The sequence below is a fragment of the Hemiscyllium ocellatum genome, chromosome 22, assembly GCF_020745735.1.
Source record: "Hemiscyllium ocellatum isolate sHemOce1 chromosome 22, sHemOce1.pat.X.cur, whole genome shotgun sequence".
Classification (NCBI taxonomy): Eukaryota; Metazoa; Chordata; class Chondrichthyes; order Orectolobiformes; family Hemiscylliidae; genus Hemiscyllium; species Hemiscyllium ocellatum.
Window position 1 is genome coordinate 31,483,614 of NC_083422.1, and position 27,493 is coordinate 31,511,106.

Here is a 27,493-nt window from a genome sequence, read left to right on the forward strand (position 1 = left end):
TGGGATACCTCTTTTATTTTGAAACTGTAATCCCAAGTTCAAGATGGCCCCAAAAGGGGAAAACCACTGTCTAACCTGTCAACCTCCCACAGAGTCCTGTACATTTCAATAAAATAACTTCTCATTTTTATAATGTATCATGCGTATTGGCTCAACCTGCTCAAACTGTCATCATAAAAAAACTCTTCATCCCAGGAATCAATCTAGTGGGAGTTCTCTAAACTACTACCAATGCAAATATATCCCTCCTTAAATATGCTTAAAGTATAAGATTTGTAATATTTTTAAAAATTGCTATGGGCTTGTATCATTAGAAGATGAGAGGTTTCTGGGAGAGTGAGCAGAAACCAGATGGTATCTGCATTATGGAGGAGAAAGTGAGGACTGCAGATGCTGGATGCAGATGCACGAGGAGGTTGAACAGTTCATCCACTTTAGCAACACCTTCCACCCCGGCCTCAAATTCACCCGGACCGTCTCAGACTCCTCCCTCCCCTTCCTAGACCTTTCCATTTCTATATCGGGCGACCGAATCAACACGGACATTTACTATAAACCGACTGACTCCCACAGCTACCTGGACTACACCACCTCCCACCCTGCTCCCTGTAAAAACGCCATCCCATATTCCCAATTCCTTCGTCTCCGCCGCATCTGCTCCCAGGAGGACCAGTTCCAATGCCGTACAACCCAGATGGCCTCCTTCTTCAAAGACCGCAATTTCCCCTCAGACGTGATCGACGATGCCCTCCACCGCATCTCCTCCACTTCCCACTCCTCCGCCCTTGAGCCCCGCCCCTCCAACCGCCACCAGGACAGAACCCCTCTGGTTCTCACCTATCACCCCACCAACCTCTATATATAGCGTATCATCCGCCGTCATTTCCGCCACCTCCAAACGGACCTCACCACCAAGGACATATTTCCCTCTCCTCCCCTATCAGCGTTCCGAAAAGACCACATCCTCCGTGACTCCCTTGTCAGGTCCACACCCCCCACCAACCCAACCTCCATTCCCGGCACCTTCCCCTGCAACCGCAAGAAGTGCAAAACTTGCGCCCACACCTCCTCCCTTACTTCTCTCCAAGGCCCCAACGGATCCTTCCAGATCCGCCACAAATTCACCTGCACCTCCACACACATCATTTATTGCATCCGTTGCACCCGATGTGGCCTCCTCTATATTGGGGAGACAGGCCGCCTTACTTGCAGGACATTTCAGAGAACACCTCTGGGACACCTGGATCAACCAACCCAACCGCCCCGTGGCTCAACACTTCAACTCCCCCTCCCACTCCACCAAGGACATGTAGGTCCTTGGACTCCTCCATCGCCAGACCATAACAACACGACGGTTGGAGGAAGAGCACCTCATCTTCCACCTAGGAACCCTCCAACCACAAGAGATGAACTCCGATTTCTCCAGTTTCCTCATTTCCTCTCCCCCCCACCTTGTCTCAGTCAAATCCCTCGAACTCAGCACCGCCTTCCTAACCTGAAATCTTCTTCCTGACCTCTCCGCCCCCACCCCACTCCGGCCTATCATCCTCACCTTGACCTCCTTCCACCTATCGCATCTCCAACGCCCCTCCCCCAGGTCCCTCGTCCCTACCTTTTATCTTAACCTGCTGGACACACTTTCTTCATTCCTGAAGAAGGGCTCATGCCCGAAACGTCGATTCTCATGTTCCTTGGATGCTGCCTGACCTGCTGCGCATTTCGGTATCTGCATTATGCTAATTGAGTTTCAACCATCTAGAAATTGAAGTTGCCAATTTATTGATTATTGGTTTAGCTGTTGCCACCTGAATTCTGCCAGAACCATCCCACCGAGACTATGTTATTCACAAATGGGTATTTTATTCCCTGTGTTCTATTTAAGGATGAGCTTACATTTGTCTTGCACATTAATCCATCATTAGGATATCTTGCACCTAATGAATTGCTTCTAATAGTGTTCATTAACCAATTAAAAAAATAATGAATTGTTTTTGCCTTTTGTTCTCCTTTTCTTTCAAATTGTATTGACTCCTGCTGCATGTACAATAATTTCCAAATGGCAATTGGTAATATGCCACTCTGCTTCAATTCTTTAAGGTAGAGTCTGGTCCTATCTGCATATCTATTTTCCAGCATGAGAAAAGATACTTCATCCCAACAGCTGTCTTTTTCTTCCTTCGGGTCCCAGTACCAGTGTGTACTGTAGCTGTCAATCCACTGAATTAGTTTCGCTTCTCAGAGCTGACCTCTTTTTGAGTTGCATTTTTAATCAGTTTTACAGTGGATTTAATAGAAACTATTATTGTAAATCTAATTTATTTTCATACCTTATTCTTGTTTGTATGTAAATATCTGGACCGTATCAGACAGAGTCTGGAATATCACTCAAAAATGACTGCAGATTCGCGATATTCGGAGAGATGTGGCAGTGTCTGTATTTTAAACCAGTTGAGGTCGAGTAGGTTGTTCTACACTGGAGAGCCTCTCTTGTAATGATTCCATTACAAAGCATGCACAGTTAGTTTAGTCTAGCTCTTTATTAAGTGTGTAAAATTACAGCATAACAAAAGCCTTGCATCAAATATTGCAGAATTTCTGCTAAAACCAGGTGTCATTTTTTTCCTGTGGATTTGCTTTGTTTTATATTAAACTGTGATTTAATTAGCTTATTTATTTTAAAGTTGTTGAATTGTCATGACAATTTTCAATATCTTTTGTACTGCATTTTGCCCTGACTGACTCCAGAAATTCTTTGAAGACAATAAAGGAAGAATAAACTTTTTTTTTCTTCTTGTTTGGCCCACAGATGAGACAGGGAGCATTTTTGGTAAACACAGCCCGAGGCGGATTGGTTGATGAGAAGGCTTTAGCTCAGGGGCTGAAAGAGGGAAGAATACGAGGTGCTGCTCTCGATGTTCATGAAAGTGAGCCTTTCAGGTAAGATGCAACAACAGTTCAGCAAACCTCGATACTTTGTATGGAAGGTGCAGTATGACAGCACATATCGCGAAATGCGATTATAATCCATAGAAGCCTGACTTTACCTTGATATTCTGTGAAATAGTTGTCAAATAGCATGATGGGTAACAGAAAAATCCACATTTTGATATTGCAGAAGCTGTAGCAAACAAATTAATTATAGTATAGGCAGTAAACCAGTTGAGTGTCACTAAAAGAAAACAGATGAAAGTTTTGTATTTTGCTCTTATGAGTTTTTAATGTGATTAGATTGGATAATAGGAATCTGGGTGTCCTTATGCATGAACTACCAAGTTAGGATGTATGTACTGCAAGTAATTAGGAAGGCCTGTGGACTATTGACAAGAGGGATAGGGTAGGTAAGTCATACTACAGCTGTACAAGGTATTGGTGAGACTTTACTTGGAATACAGTTTTGATCTCCTTACTTGAGGGCATATATTTGCACTGAAAATAGCTCACAGAAAGTTCTCCAGGCTAATTCCTAAAACAAAAAGGTTTTTTCATGAGGAAAGGCTGAACAAATTGGGCTCATCATTATTGGTATTGAAAAGAATGGGGATGATCTTTTCAAACATAGTGCATGCTGAGTGAACTTGACAGGCTAAATGTTGACAGGATGGGCAAGTTTAGAACTTGGGAACACAGTTTCAAAATAAGAGGTCTCCTGTTTAAACAAGAAGTGAGAAATAGCAACCCTGAAGTAATTTCCTTAACTAAAAAGTGGGGAGAATGTGGATTTCGAGCAGAGGAGTGGGGGAGCCAGGCAAGCAATAATTTGTTTATTCTCTTTTGTTGCATTTTGACCTTTGGAAGTCAGTATATTGATACATTCATCATCACTTTCATTTTAAACCGTATTGAGAAGAAATAAATTTTAAGTTAGCAGAACAAAACCAAAGGTTACTGGAGAATGCTAATTGCTTGCAATTATTTTTTTATAAACAAACTACAGATGTGAGACTATTTTCCGATACGTTATCTTACACCAAATAGCTAGGATTTTCATTTTACAAATGGAGTATGGGAGATTCATTTATAATAAATTAACTAAACACTATTTATTAATTATAAACTAAAAGATTGCATTATTAAATATGTATATATTTCTTTGAGTAATATAAGTATACACACACACACACACACACACACTCTTTAGTATTTATGTATTTTTTTTATCTGAAGAAGGAACCCCGAATATAAAAGATGGTGTTACTATGCAACTGCATCACCGAATAAGTGAGTTAGTGAAATTGGAGAAAATTCCAAAGTTAACCTCAAAAACTCAAAGTGTGCCTGCCTGAAAATCTCAGAAAAAGAGTCCTTAACAATAGCAATATTTTGAACCCTGCCACACAGGAAAAGCAACTGTGAAGCGGAATGGTCATCAAAAGTTGCTGACCAGAAAGAAAGGGGAGCAGTTCTGATGTGAAATTGATGAGGTGCTGCTCCTTGAGTTTGTCTTAGAATATTGCAATATGCCAAGGACAGAGTCCTGAGAAGTAGTGGGCAGAGAATTCACATGGCATATGGGTTCCAAGATGTACCACGAGAGCATGATAATAACCTGTCGATCTATGACCCTTGATGCTCCACCAAGATCTGGTGTAGAGATCATCAGATGGCCTCTAACAAAATAAATTGTTCAACACATTTCAGACACAGAACAAGAAATTGATTATAGTCATTTGATAGCAACTTTTCTTTAAAAATTGTTCAGATTTTAGGAACCTTATTTCGAGCACTAAGCTGTCTAGTGCTTCGAACAAAACAATACAGCCTATTAATTTTTTCAAAAAAGTGTACACATGATTGCATGATTTTCAGGGTCTTTTGTTGTTATTCCTTGACCACGAATTCATACATAGGAGGGTTCATTTCTGTTTGTTGGTTGATGTACTGTACATCTCTGTACTTGGAATTTGTTGGTGTTTCATGAAAGTAAAACCTGATCTAATGATATGAAAATGTTATGTATTCCTTCAAAATTATACTTGAAATGTATTAAGTGCTAACTACGTTTTGCAAATACCACCAAATTTTCTACATGCACTTCATGGTAAGTTAGGAAATACATTCTTTCTAAAGAAAAGAACAAGACATTAAATATAGCAAATCTAATATTCTTTTGTAAGACTGGAGGTATCTATGCCTTCAGATACAGTTAATCTCAATTATTGGCTCTGACATGTTGTGTTCAAATCGAGTTTATTTACTTCTTTATAGTGTCTAGCATGTAATTTGACTAGGGTGTAAATGAGATGTTTGTTAAAAGTGTTTATAAAGATTACAAATGTTCACAACAAATCATTAATTTATCTTTTCTCTGAAAAATTAGAATTTCTTTGCCACTTTTGTTTTCACATGCCCCTCAGTTATGAAATCTTTAAAATAAAACATACTTTTTTGGAAACTGAGTAGAATTAACAATTTTGATTCCCTTGCCTGTTTCTTTCATTTTACTTTGTGTTATTGGCAAAAGTGACTAAAAGTAGAAGCATTGTATTAAGTCTCAAAATGCTTGGATGTTAATCATGGATACACATAAATACTTCATCTGATATTCTTGACTCAATCAACTTAACTCACTATGAAGAGAACTAACTCAGATTAATTTTCCCACTGAACTTAGCATACTTGCCACAACTAATTAGGTACACTGATTTATGTTATCCAAGTATAATAGTTAATGCAAACTATACTCAGGTCAGTGATGTACATACTGGTTAATTATATCCACATACATAGGTTATTAATAACACACTGGTTAATGCTATCTTTGTACTCACTATTTAATAATGACTATTTGTTAGAGTTTCCTCTCAGGTAGTGGTGTTCTGTTTAAAATTTAATTCTTCTGATTGTTCCACAGCAGTAAATATTAGTCAGTGTGATACATTCCATCTGCACAACTACTCAAGATGACCCAGTTTTTTTTAACGTTATGTGAGAGGCAATAAAAATCACTAATCTAGCCTGAAAGTTAACCTGAGGTGAATAAGCCCTCATTGTTTTGTACAGATTTGCTGTATGAGCATCCAGTTGTATTTTCTTTTTGACATTTTGTACAACTCCAATTAAGGATTTAATTTGTACTCTGACCAGAACAGATTGATGTTATATTCTGATTTCAGCTGTGACATTTAGTACCTAACTAACATTTTATATGCTCTAAGAAAATTCTAGAAGTCTGAACAAGACACCTTCATGTAAAATTACAGTTTCGTCTATCTAGGATCAATGCAAAGATGATGCAGTCAACTTTTGTTAAAATATACATACTGGAGGAGAGGTGGACACAATGAGGAATGGAAGGAGAGACCACGCGTATTGGTGGGGTCAGATGATGAGGTGAAACTAATGATGGTAGGGGTAGTAAGCATATTGAATTGCAGTGGTATTTAGACAAGCTGACATATTGTCAGAGGGGTGGTTTTTAGCAGGTGGTTGGTTGCACAGTTAAAGGAAGTGCTGCTGTTCATCCTGCCAACAGCTAGTGCTGAAAAGGCACTAACCTCTTCAACTGTCTTTTGTCCCCTTTAATTTGCCAGATCTTCTGAGGCCTGGGAACCTGTCCAACTGTAGTTAAAATAAGAGTGCCTATTAAAATGAAGGTGCACAGCTGAATTAAAATATATAAGTAACTAACCCATTTCCTGCAAGATACATAGTCAATCTCTCATCCTCTCCTTTATATTACCAGAAATTGGTAAGTTTGAGGTAGGTTCCTATTAAATAAATCTTCGTTCAATCTTTCACAAAGTTGAGAATATGTAGAAATGACCATAGCATGCACACCACAAAATAATTTGACAAAAAGGCCATGAACAGGTGTTAAACCTTCAATGTACATGACATGAACCAAATGGCAGTTTCTGATGCCTACTGATCAGCTTCACCAATGTAATGATGACCATATCATAGAATGAGCATTCAAGGGTTGCCTGTCATTTTGGATCCTTCCATGCCAGCTTTATACTAGTCAACTGCAAACCGTGTGGTTAAATTTCTAGACTTAGTACTGTTATGAGTTTTTCAATGCCATTTTCAATGAAGGCAATTAGGATGAGAACTTAGAGACATATATCTGTACAGCATGGAAACAGACCCTTCGGTCCAACTCATCCATGCTGACCAGATATCCTAACTTAATCCAGTACCATTTGCCAGCATTTTGGCCCAGATCCCTATAAACACTTCCTATCAATATACCCCTCCAGATGTCTTTTAAATGTTTAATTGTGCCATTCTCTACCACTTCTTCTGGCAGCTCTTTCTATACACGCACCACTCTCTGCCTGAAAACGTTGCCCCTTAGGTCCCTTTTCAATCTTTCTCCTCACCCTAAACCTATGCCCTCTAGCTTTGGACTCCCCCACTCCAGGCAATGTCCCTTGGCTACTCACCCTACCCATGCCCCTCACGATTTCATAAACCTCCATTAGGTCACCCCTCAGTCTCCAATGCTCCAGGGAAAATAACCCCAGCCTATTCAGGCTCCCAATAGCTCAAACCCTCCAACACCAGCAACACTTTATAAATCTTTTCTGAACCCTTTCAAGTTTTGCAATATCTTTCCTACAGCAGGGAGACCAGAACTGAACGTAATATTTCAAAGATGGTCAAACCAATATCCTGTACAGCCATGACATGACCTCCCGACTCCTAAACTTAATACACTGACAATAAAGTGTCACAACACAGGGTGAACACCTCTACTAATTTAAACCAGCAACACAGAAAAGAGTCACCCCATGCTGTAATCTGTTACAATTCAAGAGGCAAAGAACTATCCCAAAAGTCACTATTTAAAGTAAAAATTAACAACTTTTTATTTTTTTAAGTCCAACAGAGAATAATTAACTAATGACTATTTACAGCTCCTTTCTCTAAACCTATCTTTTACCTTCCCCTCTACAATACTGGTCTGCTAAAAAAAAAATCCCAATTACAATTTAAAAAAAAAAATCACGTTTCAAAACCAGTCAGCTTTGCCGATTTTCCTCCTCTTCTTTTCTTCTTCTTGGGGATTCTGCTTCCCAGGTCTTTAATCGATAAAGGTACCTTTTAAGAAATCAGGTCTTTCTGCAAGCAGCCTCTGTAGTTGTTGGTGCTAGCTGCTCTTTGCCACGCTGAGTAACTGTTCAAAATGTCTGATATTTATCCCCAAAACATCGGATCATTTCATTGGTTTAGTGTTGTCAAAACATTATTTTTTTTCAAATTCGATTGGATTTTGGTAACTTGAGGCATAATTTAAAGTGATTGGCCAAATTTTGTATCCTGGCGACACAGCTCTTAGCTGTTTTGACCAAATGTTGCGTTGTTACCTTGTCCCAGACTTTCTGTGCTTCTCTAAGTCCTTGCTAGCTTTTCAACTCTCTTAAAGGTACAGTACCCCTACATCTTCATAACATGGGCGGCACGGTGGCACAGTGGTTAGCACTGCTGCCTCACAGCACCTGTAGACCCGGGTTCAATTCCCGACTCAGGCGACTGACTGTGTGGAGTTTGCACGTTCTCCCCGTGTCTGCGCGGGTTTCCTCCGGGTGCTCCGGTTTCCTCCCACAGTCCAAAGATGTGCAGGTCAGGTGAATTGGCCATGCTAAATTGCCCGTAGTGTTAGGTAAGGGGTAAATGTAGGGGTATGGGTGGGTTGTGCTTCGGCGGGTCAGTGTGAACTTGTTGGCCGAAGGGCCTGTTTCCACACTGTAAGTCTAGTCTAATCTAATTAAAAAGGCAAGTGTAACAAATGCCCAAAGCACTATCCTATCTACCTGAGACTCCACTTTCAAGGAACTATCAACCTGCACTCCAAGGTCTCTTTGTTCAGCAATACTCCCCAGGAACTTACCATTAAGTGTATATGTTCTGTCCTGATTTGCCTTTCCAAAACGCAGCACCTCACATTTATCTTGATCCCAAATGTTATGGCCATAACATAATTCATTGTCGTCTGGAGTTAGTACTGGAATCTCTAGCACTGATGTATGCTGCAGAATCAGTTGCACAATCATCCAGCTCTCCCTACAGAGATGGGTCACTACCTCGATGCTAACTATGGATCCTTGTCCTGTGTAATTTGGCTGGTGGTCATTACTTCGTACCAAACAGTTGGAAAGTGTTTTTTTCAAGGAGACAGTGCAGATTTTGTTAGGAAGTGTAGAAGAAAATGAAAACATATTGAGAAAAGGAGAGGGGAAAATGTAGTGTTCTAAGTTGTTAATAGGACAGACACCTTACTGGGGAGAAACACCCGTAGTGTTAGGAGAGAAAGAGACAGTCACTTTGTGCTGAATGGGAGAAATGGAATGAGCTGTTAATGGAAAGAGAGCAATCCAGGAGAGACCCCTTTTGGATTAGTGAAGGCCGTGAGCGGTAACAATGAAAAGGATCCAAAAGTGGCGATAAAAATCAATTAACCAGAATATTTACTTGAGAGATTTTATTTGAATGGCCTAAAGTTAAATGTTATGGTATGTTTTAATTCTTTACAGCTTTGCAGTTCCAGAATTGTGACAAATGTGTTATTCAATGTTTCATCACTTTATGGATAAAGAAGTTGTTTATTCATGCAAATGTTGTTACTCTGGTATCATAAATATTCATCCTGCATTATAGATATTTCTTCTATTTGTGGGAGACTAGGGTTAAGAAAAGTCACACAAGGATTTTAAACCAGAGAGTAACAATTTTGCATTTGAGGCAGGGACATTCAGTTGGCTTTAAGTTGCTCCTTTTACTGTTAATATGGACATGGAAAGTTAGGATTAGTAATAGTTAACCTTTAGAATCTGACAAAACATGAGAACTTTGAGGTTTCATTTGGACAAGCAGTGTACACATCTTTTTAGTTTATTATAAATGGTAAATAATTTATAGAGTCAAACCATATGGTAGAATTGTATACTCGTACTTGGCCAAAACGAATGAACTATTCCCAAAAAATTGAGCAAGATGATTAAATTTAAATAAATTCAAGAGAATGTTACAGTGACACACTGCCACCTTATTCCTATCATGCTATATCACGTCAGATGCTCTGTGCTCATCTTATTGTGATGATGTGGAGGTGCAGGTGTTGGACTGGGTTGGACAAAGTTAAAAATCACACAACACCAGGTTATAGTCCAACAGGTTTATTTGGAAATATGAGCTTTTGAGTGTTGCTACTTCGTCAGGTAGCTTATGGTGGTTAGCATCATGCTCAGATTTTGTTCTTAGTTGGTCCTGGGAACAATTCCAAATTGTTTCTATTTTCTATATGTTGGACTAGGTGATGACCTTAAACCTCTGTCCACATGTATACATCAGCTTTAAGTAACTGTAGGGTGTGAAACATTCATTTTTCTTTCTTTTGCCTTTAGCCAAGCACAGGTCCAGATTTAACGTTAGTAGTTTCCCAGTCTGACTCATTGACATGTTACTGGACAGTATTGAACAAGTGTGCCACCCAGGGGAGTCATTGCCAAATAACTTTGCCTGTGATTTTACAGCAGTATTAAACAAGCTCTTCGGGTGACAGGAACAAACTACTGAAGATCTGCTTTGGCATTTTATAGAGTTAATAAAATGTTTGTACTCACTTCCAACTATCTCTAATTCTCAATTTGTGCACAGTAGTGTACTATATGCTCATTAGCATTTCCCTGTAAACTATAACACCGTGCCTGCAACTTTATTTCTGTGACTGGATTTTCACATTGAAGCATTGTACTTCCTTAAAGCTGATAGTCTTCTTGCAAATAAATGCACGTTCTGCTCTTTACATGGCTAAAATTCTTTGGTCTATTGCAGATGATCTGTGCAAATTGCTAACTACCTCCTTTTAATTTGTTATTTTGTGTGGAAAGTGGTAACAGGATTGAAGCACCATCAGGCTTAGAGTGTCATTATTCAGTCACCAAGATCTAATGGTACATTTTCTGTATTGTATTGATACAAAACAGTAAACTATACAAAGCTTTATTACAGGAGAAATGAACAGTATTGGTGTTTCAGGCAGACAGAAAATGACCATCACCAAAAGGGTCTAAATCTTGATCATAGACTTAAGGATAGCTGGATTGTACAAAGAATATTGGGAAAAAATATTTGTGTGACATTTAATCATCCAAAATATAAATTCTTTTGTTAAGTAATTCCTCTATTCCGTCAGGGAAATAGACACCTTAGGTACAAATGTCACCGTTAGCAATGTCCATATATATAGATTGTAGAAAATTATTTATTTTTAATAAATACCTTGTTTCAAAATTGAAATCCATTGCAGAACTGGTATTTAAATCCAGGATTTTACAATCTGTTATGCTGGAGTTTTAATGTAAACACTGGTATCATTGCTAACTAGCTAAAATTTCCAAATGCAAAGCTTACACTAATGGGCAAAACTGAGATTTTCTGTTTATTCTCAGTCTCTAACTTCTCCATCTGAAGGTAATGATCTCTTCTATATACTGTGCCAAAGGATCCAAAATCTGTTGTCATGAATAATGACATTTACAAGACTAATATGTTTAAAAGTGTACTTTAAACTCAATGTAGAAAAGAACATTCTGATGATTGGGTTTGGTGAATTCCTTAATGAACACTCAAGTTCTACAGACATGCCATGTAAATGTAAGTCACCATTGGGACAAAAATCCAAATAGTAACCCACCAAGGCTTTCAATTATCAGTTTAAGCAGCTTTCACAGCTCACAGCTCAGTGAAGAAAAGCTGCTGCTGAGTCACAGAGGGACAGAAAGTTGTTACCTTTGAGAATCAGGGAAACTGCTTTCTGTTAAAGACAGGGTGCTTCATTTCTGTTCAAAAGAATGGGAACAGGACAAATAGGTCTCTTGAACATTTAAGGAATGGGAGTCGTTGAGGTACAGCCTGCTGGTGATAATCAACTCAGGTAGGCAGAGTGAAGGGATTGTTGGAAAACACTGGAAGTTTTATCTTCGTTTGGCAGAGGGTGGTGCCCTTTTGTTTGTGTGATGGAATTGATTTTCAATTTTTTCTCTTAAGACTGCAGAAATGGCAGAATAAAAACATTTTGTAAGACATATTTTGGTTGCATTAGTTAGTTAATTTGAAGCATAACTTTTTTCTTTAGTTTGATGTATCAGTTAGTTGTTAATGTTTGATCCATGTTGATTTTAGATTACTTGATGCAGTAAAAGTCTTCACAAGTGGAATCTTGTCCGTTTTTGTATTATGTAATTCTGTTTATTTCTGTTCCTGTCCTGGGAATTCCTTCTCAAAAGCTATTGATCTCTGAAGGGATAGCAACACTTGTATTTTAGGAAGGAACTATTCTAGCCAAAGAGATATATGAATGTGGAACTTGGTACCATGCTGGCTAAAGCTAATTCTATACCTATAATTAAATGGATTTAGATGAGTCCATGAGGGAGACCGGAATAGAGAAATAGTGATAGATTCAAATGAGAAAATGTTTCTATGTATTCCCTATGTAATGCTATTATGTCAATATACAGGTATGTATTAATCGCATAATGTGGACATAGGAATGATAGGATATCTTCACTTCTGTAGCTAGCTCTTTCTTTGCTTGAAATTGAGACGAAGCAAGCAAGAAAAATGAAAGCTTTTTTTCTATTCATTCAGGGAATGTTGGTGTTTCTGGCTGGACCAGAATTAATTATCCATCCCTAATTGCCTTTGAGAAAGTGTGGAGAAAATTGCTGCAGACCTTAAGACATAGGAGCAGAAATTATGTCATTCAGCCCATCGAGTCTGCTACGCCATTCAATCATGGCTGATAAGTTTCTCAACCCCATTTTCCTGTTTTTTCCCCATAACCCTTGATCTGCCCTCCTCAGCCTTCTGTGGCAATGAATTCCATAGATTCACCGCTCTCTGGCTAAGAAATTTCCCTTTATCTCTGTTCGAAAAGGTCTTCCCATTACTTGAAGGCCAGGCCCTCGGGTCCTAGTCTGTCCTACCAATGGAAATATCTTCCTAACATCCACTCTGTCCAGGCCATTCAATATTCTGTAAAATTTCAGTTAGATCCCCCTCACCCTTCTAAACTCCATTGAATATAAACCTAGAGTCCTCACACATTCCTCATATAATAAGCTCTTCATTCCTGGGACCATTCTCATGAACATTCTCTGAACACGCTTCAGGGCCACTACATTCTTCCTGAGATATGAGACCCAAAACTGCACATAATACTCCAAATGTCGTCTCAGAGTCTCAGAAGTATGTCCCTGCTTTTATATTCAAGTCCTGTCAAAATAAATGCCATTATTGCATTTGCCTTCTAACTACTGACTCAACCTGCAAGTTTACACTGAGAGAATCCTTGACTAGAACTCTTAAGTCTCTTTGCACTTCAGACTTCTGAACTTTTTCCCAATTTAGAAATTGGTCCATGTCTCTATTCTTCTTACCGAAATGCATGACCTCACACTTTCCCACTTTGTATTCCATTTGCCATTTCTTTGCCCACTCTCCTAACCTATCCAAATCCTTCTGCAGCTTCCCATCTCCTCAGTGCTTCTTGTCCCTCTACCTATCTTTGTATCATCTGCAAACTAAGCCAGAATGCCCTCAGTTCCATCATCTAGATCGTGAATGTTTAAAGTGAAAAGTTGTGGTCCCAACACCACTTGTCACCAGCTGCCATCCTGAGAAGATGCCTTTTATCCCCACTCTCTACTTTCTACCAGACAGCCAAGTTTCTATCCATGCTAGCACCTTGCCTCTAACACCATGGGTCCTTACCTTGCTCAGTAGCTTCCTGTGCAGCACTTTGTCAAAGGCCTTCTTGAAGTCCAGGTAAATAACATGCATTGGTCTCCTTGGTCGAACATGGTTTCTAGCTCCTCAAAGAATTCTAGCAGATTTGTCAGGCATGATCTCCCCTTAATGAAACCATACTGATTTTGCCCTACTTTACCATACACTTTCAATCTTACACTTCACAATGGATTTCACTATCTTACCCATGACTGAGGTTAGGCTAATTGGTCTGTAATTTTCCATTTTTTGCCTTACTCCCTTTTTAAACAGAGGTATCACATTAGTGATTTTCCAGTCCTCTGGGACCCTTCCTGATACTAGTGATTTCTGAAAAGTCACCACTAACATCTCCACTATCTCTTCAGCTATCTCCCTTAGAACTCTCGTGTGTACTCCATCGAGTCCAGATGATTTACCCACTTCAGGCCATTTGGTTTTTCTAGCACCTTCTTGGTGATGGCCACCATACTCAGCTCTGCCCCATCACTCGTCTGAATGTTTGGAATGTTACTCGTGTCTTCCACTGTGAAGACTGATGCTAAGTAATTATTCAGCTCCTCAGCCATTTCCTTGTTCCCCACTACTGCCTCTCAGTGTCATTTGCCAGCAGTACAATGTCTGCTTTTGCCTCTCTCTTGCCCTTTATATATATCTAAAGAAACTCTTCCTTTATATTACTGGCTAGCTTACCCTCTTATTTAATCTTCTCACTCCTTTTGTTTTGTTGCCTTCTGTTGGTCTTTGTAAGCTTCCCAATCCTCTGGTTTCCCACTGCCCTTTGCCACATTAAATGCTTTCTCTTTTGCTTTTATGCTATCCCTGACTTCGCTAGTCAGCCATGGTAGCTTCATCCTCCCTTTCCTCCCCTTTCAGCATTCCACAGAGACCATTCCCTCCGCAACTCCCTTGTTAGGTCCATACCCCCCCACCAACCCACCCTCTAGTCCCGGCACCTTCCCTTGCCACCACAAGAGGCGTAAAACCTACGCCCACACTCTGTCCAAGGCTCCAAAGGATCTTTCCACATCCGGCAGAGATTTTCCTGCTCATTTACTGTGTCTGTTGCTCTCGATGTGGTCTCCATTGTAGACGCCAACTTCCAGAACATTTCAGCAAACATCTCTGGGACACATGCACCAATCAATCCCACCACCTTGTGGCCGAACGCTTTAACTCCCCCTCCCAGTCTGCCGAGGACATGCAAGTCCTGGACCTCCTTCAAATCCTAGCCACCCAATGACTGAAGGAAGAATGCCTCATCTTCTGCCTTGGGACCCTCCAACCACACAGAATCAATGTTGATTTCACCCTCTGATCTCCCCTCCTACCACCTTATACCAGATCCAACCCTCCAACTCGGCGCTACCGTCTTGAACTGCCCTACCTGTCCATCTTCCTTCCCGTCTATCCGCTCCACCCTCCACTCCAACCTACACCATCACCCCTCACCTTCATCTATCTATCACATTCCTAGCTACCTATACCCCTTCCATTTATCTCTCACCCCCCTGCCCCCTCACCCCACCAACCCCTTCTGTGATGCCCACCAGTCAGTTTTGATCTACACCGCAAGCTCATTCACCTTATTCCTTATACTGTGTGCATTCAGATAGAACACTTTCAGTCCTGTATTAACAGTCCCTCTTCTCATTGTCATTCATTTGTTAAGTGTGCTTGAAGTTTGATTGATGACCCTTTCCAAACACTTTGTGTCTGTGCTGAGTTCTGGATCTTTACCACCTTCCTGCACATCTACTGTGTCTGTTGTAAATTGGCCTTTCTAATACTGGTGCCATCTCTCATTTCTCCCACACCAATCTTTGAGCCACACATTTACTTACTTAATCTTATTGATCCTGTGCCCATTAGCTTGTGGCTGAGGTAGTAATCCAGAGCTTTAATTTAGCTCCTAGCTGTTCATCCTCCCTCAGCAGAACCTCTGCCTTAGTTGTTGTAAGTAGACCCACAATGCCATTAGGGAGGGAGTTCCCGGATTTTCACCCAGCAACATTGATTGAACAGCAATATATTTCCAAGTTAGAATGGAGAGGAACTTGCAGGTGGTGGTGTTCCCATGTATCTGCTGCATTTGTCTGTCGAGATGAAGTGGTCATGGGTTGGGAGGATGCTGTTCAAGGAGCCTCAGTGATTTTCTGCAATCTATCCTCTTCTGAAAGGTGGGATCTATGACAAGATAAAAGGAGATAATAAAGTTTGCAGAGTACACTAATGCCACTCTCCTTGTACTTCAGCCCATAGCAGTGACAAAAATTGTAGCATTTAACATTTTTTTTGGCCTGAGGAAACTGGTTTTCAGTGTCAACATGAACTACTTTAGTAATTTGACTTAGATGTGCTTGCCATGTTAGCAGGGTTCTTGTGCTGCTTTATCTTATTTATTTGTTCCACATGCAGAGAGTGTAAATATAACAGATAATTGTCCCTTTTTTTTCATTCCTGTGCAGTTTTACACAGGGCCCATTGAAAGATGCTCCCAACTTGATCTGCACACCACACACATCTTGGTACAGTGAGCAGGCATCCCTAGAGATGAGAGAAGCAGCTGCTACTGAGATTCGTAGAGCTATTACAGGTGAGACCATCTGACAGTTAGATGTAATTTAGATGCAGTTTAAGAAATAAACAATAATGATGCCTATTTATGAGTAATTATGGAAAAGTATGACAGTTTTGATTTAAGTAAATATTTTCATCAATCTACTCAATATTATAATTTTAATACTTAAGGCATTTAGAAGTACTGCTATTTTAATCTCATAGGTATAACAATGTAGAAATAAAATTATCTATTTGTTTGTGGGACTTGGCTACTGCTGACAAAGTAATTGCTCTTGAGAAATAGGTAATGAATCACCTTCTTGATCTGGTAGTGTAGTAATACCTATGCTGCTGAAGGGGAGAATTTTAACCCTAACAGCAAAAGATCTATTTCCAAGTCAAGGTAATGTGCAAGTTGAAGGGGGTGTGCAAGTGGCGGGTGTTCCAATGTACCTGTACTCTTGTTATTCCACAAGGTAGAATCAGCAGTTTTGGAATATGCTGTTGAAGGAGCCTTCACATGTTGCTGCAGTGCATCTTGTAGATCTCTGTTTCCCAAACCTTTTCTCACTGTGACTCCATTTCAAGGCTTGAAAATAGCATGACCCTTTGACGAGTAGTGGGGCAGACCTTTTAATGAGAGCATGTGACCGCGAGTCTTCAGCTCGCAATCCCCACTTGGGAACCTGCCCCACACCTAGCCAGCCCTGTTGTAGATGACGCATTAGTGGTGGAGGATGTGAATGTTTAAGGTAAAATAATTATTACATTTGTTACTTCTTCCTCATGAATATATAGATGCAGTTTTTACATTCTGTTATCCATGACCTTTTTGCTTGCTCAAGGCCGAATCCCAGACAGCTTAAGAAACTGTATAAATAAGGATTACTTTGTTACGACTGCAGCCTGGCCAACGATGGACCAGCAAGCTGTCCACCCAGAGCTCAATGGGGCCACCTACAGGTAGGAAAATTACATATTTGTGTGTTTGCAGGAATATAGTACTAATACTAAATGTAGTAAGTTTAATTTTTAGCATTTTAATTTTACTTGTGATTTTATAAATTTTTAAAAATTCATTCATGGGTGTGGGTGTCGCTGGCCAGGCCAACCTTTATTGTCCATTCCTAATTGAGGTTAAGACTCAATCACATTGTTTGTCTGGAATAATGTGTAGACCAGTAAGGATTAAAAGTTTCCTTCCCTAGAGGCATTAGTGAACCAGATGGGTTTTTTGCAACCATTGTTGTATGGTCACTGTTAGGGTAGCTCTTTATCCCAATTTTTAAAATTAAATTCAAATTTGACCATCTTCCATTGTGTCCCCAAAGCATTTGCGTAGGTTCTGGATTACTAATCCGCAATATTACCACTGCTTCCTTATTGTCCTTTATTAGCCTTCAAGAATTCCATTGTAGGGTACAGGTATCATAGCTGTTTGATAACTGCCATCAAACATTTTACATTAACAGCCAACAATAGGAGAACTTTGCTGGTCTTAATTGGTCTATCTGCTTTCAATATTTTAAGCTCCAAAATTAAGTAGCACTTTTACTTTGAGGTGTTTTACATTATGACTGGGTTACATACAGTGTTCTCTGTAATTTCTTTTGCTGCTACATGGACCTCTGGTATTACCGATTATGTAATTTTGATATCTCCTCATACTCAGGATTTCGGCTGTTTGAACGGCAATTCACTTTAGGTAGCCGTTGTAGTCTTTGCACAAAACTAATATTTCCTCTGATGCAAGTCATGTCAAAATAATAATGCTGTTGACTTTAAGATCCCACCTAACCACTTGGCAGGGAATGGTCTACAGTTGTGAGAAGCATGAACAGTGATGCCATGTATGATCCAACTGTCAGACTGTGGATAATGAGCACAATGCACTCAAAATGATCATTTTTGACAAGCAAATACATTGCTAGCTGTCGCCAAATAGTGACTGATTTGCTTAATATTTTAACTATTTCATTGGTGAAAATGCACTGTTATTGGAATATTCAAATCATGACATTAATAGAGAGTCATAGAGATGTACAGCACAGAAACAAACCCTTCAGTCCAACTCATCCATGCCCACTAGATATCCTAACCTAATCTAGTCCCATTTGCCAGCATTTGGCCCATATTCCTCTATACCCTTCTTATTCATCATCCTAAGCCTATGCCCTCTAGTTCTGGACTCCCCTACCCCAGGGAAAAGACCTTGTCTATTTACCTTATCCATGCCCCTTATGATTTTATAAACCTCTCCAAGTCACCCTTCAGCCTCCAACACTCCAGGGAAAACAGCTCCAGCCTGTTCAGCCTCTCCCTGTAGCTCAAATACTCCAACCCTGGCAACATGCTTGTAAATCTTTTCTGAACACTTTCAAGTTTCACAACATCCTTTCTATAGCAGGGAGACCAGAATGCATCGCAGTTTATAGCTTTTATAGGTATAAAATTTGAGTACATTAATTGTTAGAATTGAGAGGGGGAAAAAAGTGAGGACTGCAGATGCTGGAGATCAGAGTTGAGAGTGTGGTGCTCGAAAAGCACAGCAGGAAAGGCAGTGTCCGAGGAGCAGGAGAATCAATGATTTGGGCACAAGCCCTTCATCAGGAATTGTTAGAATTGAGCCTATTATGTTATAAGTTGCTAATTTAACTCAAACGTTGTACATAATACCTATTAACTCCTGCTGACTGACTGATAATATGTGAATGACCTTGAGTTTAAAGTCTAGCCATGATGTATTCAATGTTGATCTCTGGGATGAGCTGATCAGCATTGCATTGGACAATTAAGCGTTTAATTGTGGAGGCTCAGGGGAAGTTGGTATTGGTTTACGTTCATGCTATTATTAAGTGTAGTTAGTGATGGCTGTTCAACAGTTTATATATTAAATTGTTGCACCATCTTTAACCAAATGATAAGTTTGTCAAGAGAAACAAGATCAGGCAGTACTAACTAACTGAATAATTAGCTATCCTGTAGATTAAAGTGGATATTTCACTCACCAGAATATTGTGGTAATTTTGCAACTGCTGAAGTTTGGTAAGTATGAACTAACCATTCATGTGTAAATAATAATTATTCATTAAAGATCATAGTAGTCTAAGAATGAACTGGAGGTTTTAATCAAAAGTCTTTCTGTTCTCTCAGAAATTTCCTTCTGCCCCCTCAAGATCATCTAATATATTTGCCAATGAACTATTGGAGCAGTCATCATTTTTTCATGATTGACTGTTGCCCAGAAATTTTACCTTGTCCTGTTAGTGTTTAAACAATATGATATGTTTGAAATATGTTGCTGTACTGTTTACAGCCTCAGGTAGAATACTGAGTAGAGTAATCCTGTACAGATTTGTCAAGTCTTTGTACACAAATTACTGATGATGAATCATAATTCTAGCAAGGAATGGAAGTATTATTGTTAGGTTTAAAATCCTAAATGCATACCTTCAAGTCATCAGGTAATTTTATGTGGCTCAAATAAAATACCACAAATGCTGGAGATCTGACATAAAGAAATAAAATGTTGAAGAAACTCTACAGGTCTGGCAGCATCTGTGGAGAGAGGAACAGTTAACATTTCAAATCTAAATACTTGAAGATTTGAAGGAGACCGATCTTTGGACCCGAAATAAATCTCTTTCTTTCTCCCTAGATGCTGCCAGACATGGTAAGTTTCTCCAACACTTCGGCATTTTAATTCTATGTGGCTCCACTTGCTGTGAGTGGACCTGTCCAATAATGCTGTCATTAGTTAAACTTCAGCCAGGCTACTTAACACCCGTTATTCAAACTGCTGAAATAATTGAGGGTTTTAATTCAATGAAGGCACTCGCTTCATCTTACCAACAAAATATATGATGCTAAGCTGGAATATAAAGTATTTTTCTGAAGGGTGCATTAGCTGCAACTTCATTTTTGATGAGTATCCAAAACATTTGGAGAGATGGTTAGTGGCTTTTTGTGGTACAAACTACTGGCTTAAAGACGGCAAGACATGAGTTCTGTGTATTTTCCCTCCTAACACTAGGGTGCACGATACCCCTTATCAGAATATGAATGCCTTTGCTGTTAATCATTTGAGAAAAGTCTTAAATGTTGTGAGCTCTTCTCATTCACAAAAAAACCTCCTATCTTGATATTTAAAGCATGCCATTTATTTCAGCCAGCGTCTGATATCATCTGGTGACTAAATTCTGTATAGTAAGGAAAACATGCATTTTAAAGTTAAGTTTCAGTTAATAAGGTGATGAGAAGCTTCTGTCCCTAACTCACCGCGACCTTACAGTAAGTCTGCAGTAGTGAGCAGAGTAGGTTTTTTCTTGATTATATGTTTCATTGGGATATGTCTCTTGATTAAACTTAAAATAGAAGTCATATGTATTAACTTAACCTGAAGCAGTGTTTTGTAGAGGAATAAGACAGTGTTATTTTCTGGGTCTGTAGATTGAAAAAAGCAAAAATGCCCTTTACTAAAGTGATATCTTGTCAGATGTAGGAGGTTAGGGAGAGTTTACGGGTTACTGAGAATTGTATCTACAATAAATGCAGTTGGTTGAGAATCCTATCAGAATGAATGGACCGGTTGGAGAGACACTTGGAGGCAATGAGGAAACAAAAGCAAGGGGATGTGATGGTTGGCAGTTATAGGAAGGGATAAAGTTGCAATATAGTCACATAGATGGGTTAACTCCAGGAAAGGTAAGAGAGGTAGGCAGTTAGTGCAGGCGTTTTCTGTGGCTATCCCCATTTCAAACAAGTATGTTGTTTTGGAAAATGTAGGGGGTGATGGATTCTCAGGGGAACATAGTATGAACAGTCGAGTTTCTGGAATTGAGACTGACTGCAATGCAGTGAGGGGTACATTGGATTTCAAGAGATTGATGGTGTTAGGGGACTCTCTAGTCCGAGGTACAGGCAGACGTTTCTGTGGCCAGCAGCGAAAAATCAGAATGGTGTGTTGCTTCCCTGGTGACAGGATCAAGGATATTTCTTAGAGGGTGCAGAATGTTCTCAAGGGGGAAGAGGGCCTACCAGTCATTGTACACATTGGAACCAACAACATAGGAAGGGAAAAGGTTGAGATTCTGAAAGGAGATTACAGAGAGTTAGGTAGGAATTTAAAAAGGAGGTCCTCGACTGTACTAATACCTGGATTACTCCCGGTGCTATGAGCTCGTGAGGACAGGAATAGGAAGATAGAGCAGGTGAATGCATGGCTGAGGAGCTAGTGTATGGGAGAAGGATTCACATTTTTGGATCATTGGAATCTCTTATGGGGTAGAAGTGACTTGTACAAGAAGGATAGATTGCACCTGAATTGGAAGGGGACTAATATCCTTGCAGGGAGATTTGCTCAAGCTCCTCGGGAGGATTTAAACTAGTAAGGTTGGGGGTGGGGGTGGGTTGAGTTGAGACCCAGGGATATGAGAGGAAAGAGATCAAAGGAGACTGGTACAGTTGAGAGCAAAGATGAGTCAAACAGTCAGGGGCAAAGCACAGAACAAGGTAAGACTGATAAATTAAACTGCATTTATTTCAACGAGGTAAAAACAATGACTGCAGATGCTGGAAACCAGATTCTGGATTAGTGGTGCTGGAAGAGCACAGCAGTTCAGGCAGCATCCAAAGTGCAGCGAAATCGAAGTTTCGGGCAAGAGCCCTTCATCAGGAATAAAAGGTGCACTTTGGACGCTGCCTGAACTGCTGTTCTCTTCCAGCACCACTAATACAGAAAATGCATTTATTTCAATGCAAGAGCCCTAACAGCGAAGGCAGATGAACTCATGGCACAGTTAGGAACATGGGATTGGGATTACAGAATTGATAGCAATTACAGAAACATGACTCGGAGATGGACAGGATTGGCAGCGTAATGTTCCAGGATACAAATGCTACCGGGAGGACAGAAAGGGAGGCAAGAGAGATGGGGAAGTGGCTTTTGGTAAGGGATAGCGTTAATGCTGTACTGAGGGAGGATATTCCCGAAAATATATCCAGGGAAGTTATTTGGGTGAAACTGAGAAATAAGAAAGGGATGATCACCTTATTAGTATTGTATCATAGGCCCCCTAATAGTCAGAGGGAAATTGAGAAACAAACTTGTAAGGCGATCTCCGTTATCTGTAAGAATAATAGGATGGTTATGGTTGAGGATTTTAACTTTCCCAACATAGACTGGAACTGACATAGCATTAAGGGTTTAGATGGAGAGGAATTTAATAAGTGTGTACAAGAAAATTTTCTGATTCAGTATGTGGATGTACCTACTAGAGAATGTGCAAAACCTGAACTACACTTGGGAAATAAGGGAGGGCAGGTGACTGAGGTTTCAGTATGGGAGCACTTTGGGGCCAGCATCCTAACTCTAATAGTTTTAAAATAGTGATGGAAAAGGATAGACCAGATCTAAAAGTTGAAGTTCTAAATTGGAGAAAGGCCAATTTTGACAGTATTGGCAAGAACTTTCAAAAGCTGACTGGGGCAGATGTTCACAGATAAAGGGTCGGCTGGAAAATGGGACGCCTTGAGGAATGAGATGACGAGAATCCAGAGACAGTATATTCCCATTATGGTGAAAGGAAAGGCTGATACGTATAGGGAATGCTGGATGACTAAAGAAATTGAGGGTTTGGTTAAGAAAAAGAAGGAAGCATATTGTCAGGTTTACACATGAAATATCAAGTGAATCCTTAGAAGAATATAAAGGCAGTCGGAGTATACTTAAGAGAGAAATCAGGAGGACAAAAAGGGGACATGAGATAGCTTTGGCAAATCGGGTTAAGGAGAATCCAAAGGGTTTTTACAAATACATTAAGGACAAAAGGCTAACTAGGGAGAGAATAGGGCCCCTCAAAGATCAGCAAGGTGGCCTTTGTGTGGAGCCACAGGAGATGGGGAAGATATTAAATGAGTATTTTGCATCAGTATTTATTGTGGAAAAGGATATGGAAGATATAGACTATAGGGAAATAGATGGTGACACCTTGCAAATTGTCCAGATTAAAGAGGAGGAAGTGCTGGATGTCTTGAAATGCATAAAAATGGATAAATCACCAGGACCTAATCAGGTGTACCCTAGAACTCTGTGAGAAGCTAGAAAAGTGATTGCTGGGCCTCTTATTGAGATGATTGTATCATCGATAGTCACAGGTGAGATGCCAGAAGACTGGAGGTTGGTTAACGTGGTGTCACTGTTTAAGAAGGGTGGTAAGGACAAACCAGGGAACTATGGACCGGTGAGCCTGACGTTGGTGGTGGGCAAGTTGTTGGAGGGATTCCTGACGGTTATATTTGGAAAGGCAAGGACTGATCAGGGATAGTCAGCATGGTTTTGTGCATGGGAAATCATGTCTCACAAACTTGATTGAGTTTTTTGAAGAAGGAACAAAGAAGATTGATGAGGGCAGAGCAGTAGATGTGATCTATATGGACTTCAGTAAGGCGTTCGACACGGTTTCCCAAAGGTGACTGGATAGCAAGGTTAGATCTCATGGAATATAGGGAGAAGTAGCCATTTGGATACAGAACTGGCTCAAAGGTAGAAGACAGAGGGTGGTGGTGGAGGGTTGTTTTTTCAGACTGAAGGCCTGTGACCAGTGGAGTGCCACAAGGATCAGTGCTGGGTCCATTACGTTTCATTATTTATATAAATGATTTGGATATGAGCATAAGAGGTATAATTAGTAAATTGCAGAAGACACCAAAATTGGAGGTGTAGTGGACAGCGAACAAGGTTACCTCCGATTACAACAGGATCTTGATCAGATGGGTCAATGGGCTGAGAAGTGACCGATGGAGTTTAATTTAGATAAATGCGAGGTGCTGCATTTTAGGAAAGCCAATCTTAGCAGGACTTATACACTTAATGGTAAGGTCCCATGGAGTGTTGCTGAACAAAGAGACCTTGCAGTGCAGGTTCATTGCTTCTTGAAAGTGGAGTTGCAGGTAGATAGGATAGAGAAGAAGGTGTTTGGTATGCTTTCCTTTATTGGTCAGAGTATTGAGTACAGGAGTTGGGAGGTCATGTTGCGGCTATACAGAACATTGGTTAGGTCACTGTTGGAATATTGTGTGCAATTCTGGTCTCCTTCCTATCGGAAAGATGTTGTGAAACTTGAAAGGGTTCAGAAAAGATTTACAATGATGTCGCCAGGGTTGAACGATTTGAACTATACGGAGATGTTGAACAGGCTGGGGCTGTTTTCCCTGGAGTGTCGGAGGTTGAGGGGTGACCTCATAGAGGTTTACAAAATCATGAGGGGCATGGATAGGGTAAATATACAAAGTTCTTGGGGTGGGGGAGTCCAGGACTAGATATAGGTTTAGGGTGAGGGGGAAACATATAAAAGAGACCTAAAGGGCAACTTTTTCATACAGAGGGTGGTCTGTGTATGGAATGAGCTGTCAGAGGAAGTGATGGAGGCTGCTACAATTGCAACATTTAAAAGGTATCTGGATCGGTCTATGACTAAGAAGGGTTCGGAGAGATATGGTCCAGGTGCTAGCAGGTAGGACTAGATTGGGTTGGAATATCTGGTCAGCATTGACGAGTTGGACCGAAGGGTCTGTTTCCATGCTGTACATCCCTATGACTATGATCTGCCCTGTGCCCTGACCTCGAAAGATGTTGGTTCATGCTGTGGTTCAGCAACTTTGATGTTTCCAGTTCTTTGTACTTCTTTCTGTCCATTTTGTTTAGGTAATGTTAGCTGGAGTGCTAGAGAGTTTTTAAATGCAAGGCATCCTATCAAACCTCACTCTACAGCCTTACCTGATATCCATAACTTCATTATCTGATGCTGATGCTCATTTTTAATTGAAGTATTGTTTATTATGAATGCAATTTGTTTGAAATCTAGCATGTCTTTCTGGGTGTGCAGAGAGTCATAAAACTCAAATGCCAACATCAGATTTTCAGTTGTGCTTTCAGTTGCTCATTGACTGGATGACAGAGGAGAAATATTACTGACAAGAGTCTATTGTTAAGTAGAACAGAATGTCTGAGTCAGGCTTGTCTACCTTTTGGAAGTTTTACATTTAATTAATCCTGTCTTCTTTTGTAGGTACCCTCCAGGTATAGTAGGAGTAACACCTGCAGGAATCCCAGCATCTATGGAAGGAATGGTTCCTGGGGGGGTGTCCGTCTCTCATAACCTTCCCGCAGTGGTGCATCCTTCCCACACTCCATCTCCCAATCAGCCCACAAAACACGAAGGCGACAGAGAGCACACCACTGAGCAATAGCATATTTCAGAGCTCATCCAGTATAGGGTTGGGACCAAGAGACGCTGAAAATATCATTATAAAAATTGAATATTTATAGGATATTTGAGACCTGAAACTCTTCTAAGAATTTGTACTCTTTACAGCCGCCAGCTTGGGATGTTACAGTGTTACCCATGGATGGGGATAAAAGCTGCATTAAACCCAAGAGATCTCCCTTCACTCAACAGAAACTAAGAAGTATTTTACAGAGTGTGTTTTCCAATGATATGTCCCTGTTGATAAATGTGTGTCACGTTCCCTCATATCTTTTATCTGTTGATCACAAACTTTACTGGGTAGACTTTTCTTATATCATTTGAAATAAGTGTTTGATAGATGAGGAGAGAGTGAAATGTGTTATTGACAGAAAATGGTAGCCTTAGGTGTGAAATTTTAATAGTTAGATTGAAGCATTTCCCTTCATTCTCAGGAACAAACCTTTTTGTATTGTTTGTCAGCAAGTTTGACTTCAAAACATTTGTTCCTCAAGGACCCCCATTTCTTAAACACACAAAACTTAATTTTCTCACCATGTGGCATTTTATATGAATTCATTGTGTTTTGGCTGGACATTTGAGTCCATCATGGTCTTAGAGTTAAGTGCATCAACAATGAAGCTGGTGAAAAAGAATGAACTGTTACATGGGATATGACAGCCAGCAGTGATGATCCTTATGATGTTGTTTGGTTAGAGTGGACTCTCTCCCAGTGAAAAGCATACCAGATCCAAATGTAGAATGTTACAAATCGCTTCCCCTTCACTCCACTTAGATAGAACTCATGATCCAGGTCAGGCTTACTACCCCAGCATTCCTCTTTATTCATCCAAAGTATTTCCCCTCCCAATGTGTTTTTTATTTGATACTCAAAACACTGGATGTTATCAATCCATTTGCCTGATTTCACTTAAAAACAGCAGCTCACATTACATGTTCAATTTCCTGTAAACGTAATCTTTGGTTAATGTTCCTTTCAAGTAACAGAAGCATTTTATGTTTTATTTAGTTATATTCAGTTGTTGAGTGAATGGCTAAGTTGAGTTTAGTATTGCACATTATTAGAAACCATACAAAGTCCTGATCCAAACATTTATCTTTGTTAAGTATGTGTTTATTGTGATTCCCTCAATTATTTTTATTCTAGAGTTAATTTCTTATATGTAGGTTGCAATGTTTTAAAAATATCAGCAAAGACACAATGTCTGATGATTTCTGTGAACCTATGGAAGTGCATACCACTGCTGAGGGGTGGAGGGGGGAGAGATACTGACTGTACCTGATATTAATCTACCCCTTTATAAGATGGGTCATCACCCAATGATGGAATATTTGTATGTGAAAACTCTGTTTAAACATTTTTTTAGGCTAAAGTGTTATCATTTAATCTAGAAAGCTCTTTATTACTGTTTGTTAAACTGTGTCATAAAACTTGCTGTTCTGTTGTTCAGATGTTGTGTGCAGCCATGTTGGGTTAACATTACTAGTGTTAAACCTTTTTTCACTTGAAACTTTTTTGGTAGCTGTGCAGTGACAGTTTCCAATTGCAGGTAAAATCATTTTTAAAGTCAGTCTTTCAATTTCTATATTTCTTCAACAATTTGTGTTAACAGTGAAAATATAAAGAATTAAAAAATATTCCAAGTTATGTTTGCATGTGTCTTACTGTCGGCTGCTCCTGAAAACACTTTTTCTGTCACGTCATTTTTAAAATCTGGAATAATTTGCCTTAATGTAAGTAAGTTTCCAGAATTTTGTAATCTCTAATGGATTGTTCTTCATTTTCAGGTTTTAATAATACTCAACACAATAATTGGGCTTTTCCTTTGATTCAAAATCAGCAGTGAGTAAGGAATCATCATAAAGGAGAAAAAAGCCCTGTCTCTTAATTGCTCTTATCCACTCATTTATTGTCTGATTTCAATGTACAT

At 39.8% G+C, this 27,493-nt stretch overlaps 1 protein-coding gene across 8 annotated transcripts in view; it reads left to right on the forward strand.

Moving 5' to 3' along the window:
• The window catches only part of ctbp2a (C-terminal binding protein 2a), a 288,354-nt gene extending 261,183 nt beyond the window's left edge, over positions 1-27,171 (forward strand). For all 8 annotated transcript variants that reach the window (XM_060842012.1, XM_060842008.1, XM_060842006.1 and 5 more), the window contains 4 exons: positions 2,807-2,937; positions 16,203-16,330; positions 17,142-17,259; positions 25,365-27,171. In XM_060842012.1, coding sequence (XP_060697995.1) covers positions 2,807-2,937; positions 16,203-16,330; positions 17,142-17,259; positions 25,365-25,545 — 558 coding nt within the window. In that variant the 3' untranslated portion in view covers positions 25,546-27,171. The remainder of the gene's footprint in view (positions 1-2,806; positions 2,938-16,202; positions 16,331-17,141; positions 17,260-25,364) is intronic.
• The last annotated feature ends 322 nt before the right edge of the window (positions 27,172-27,493 follow it).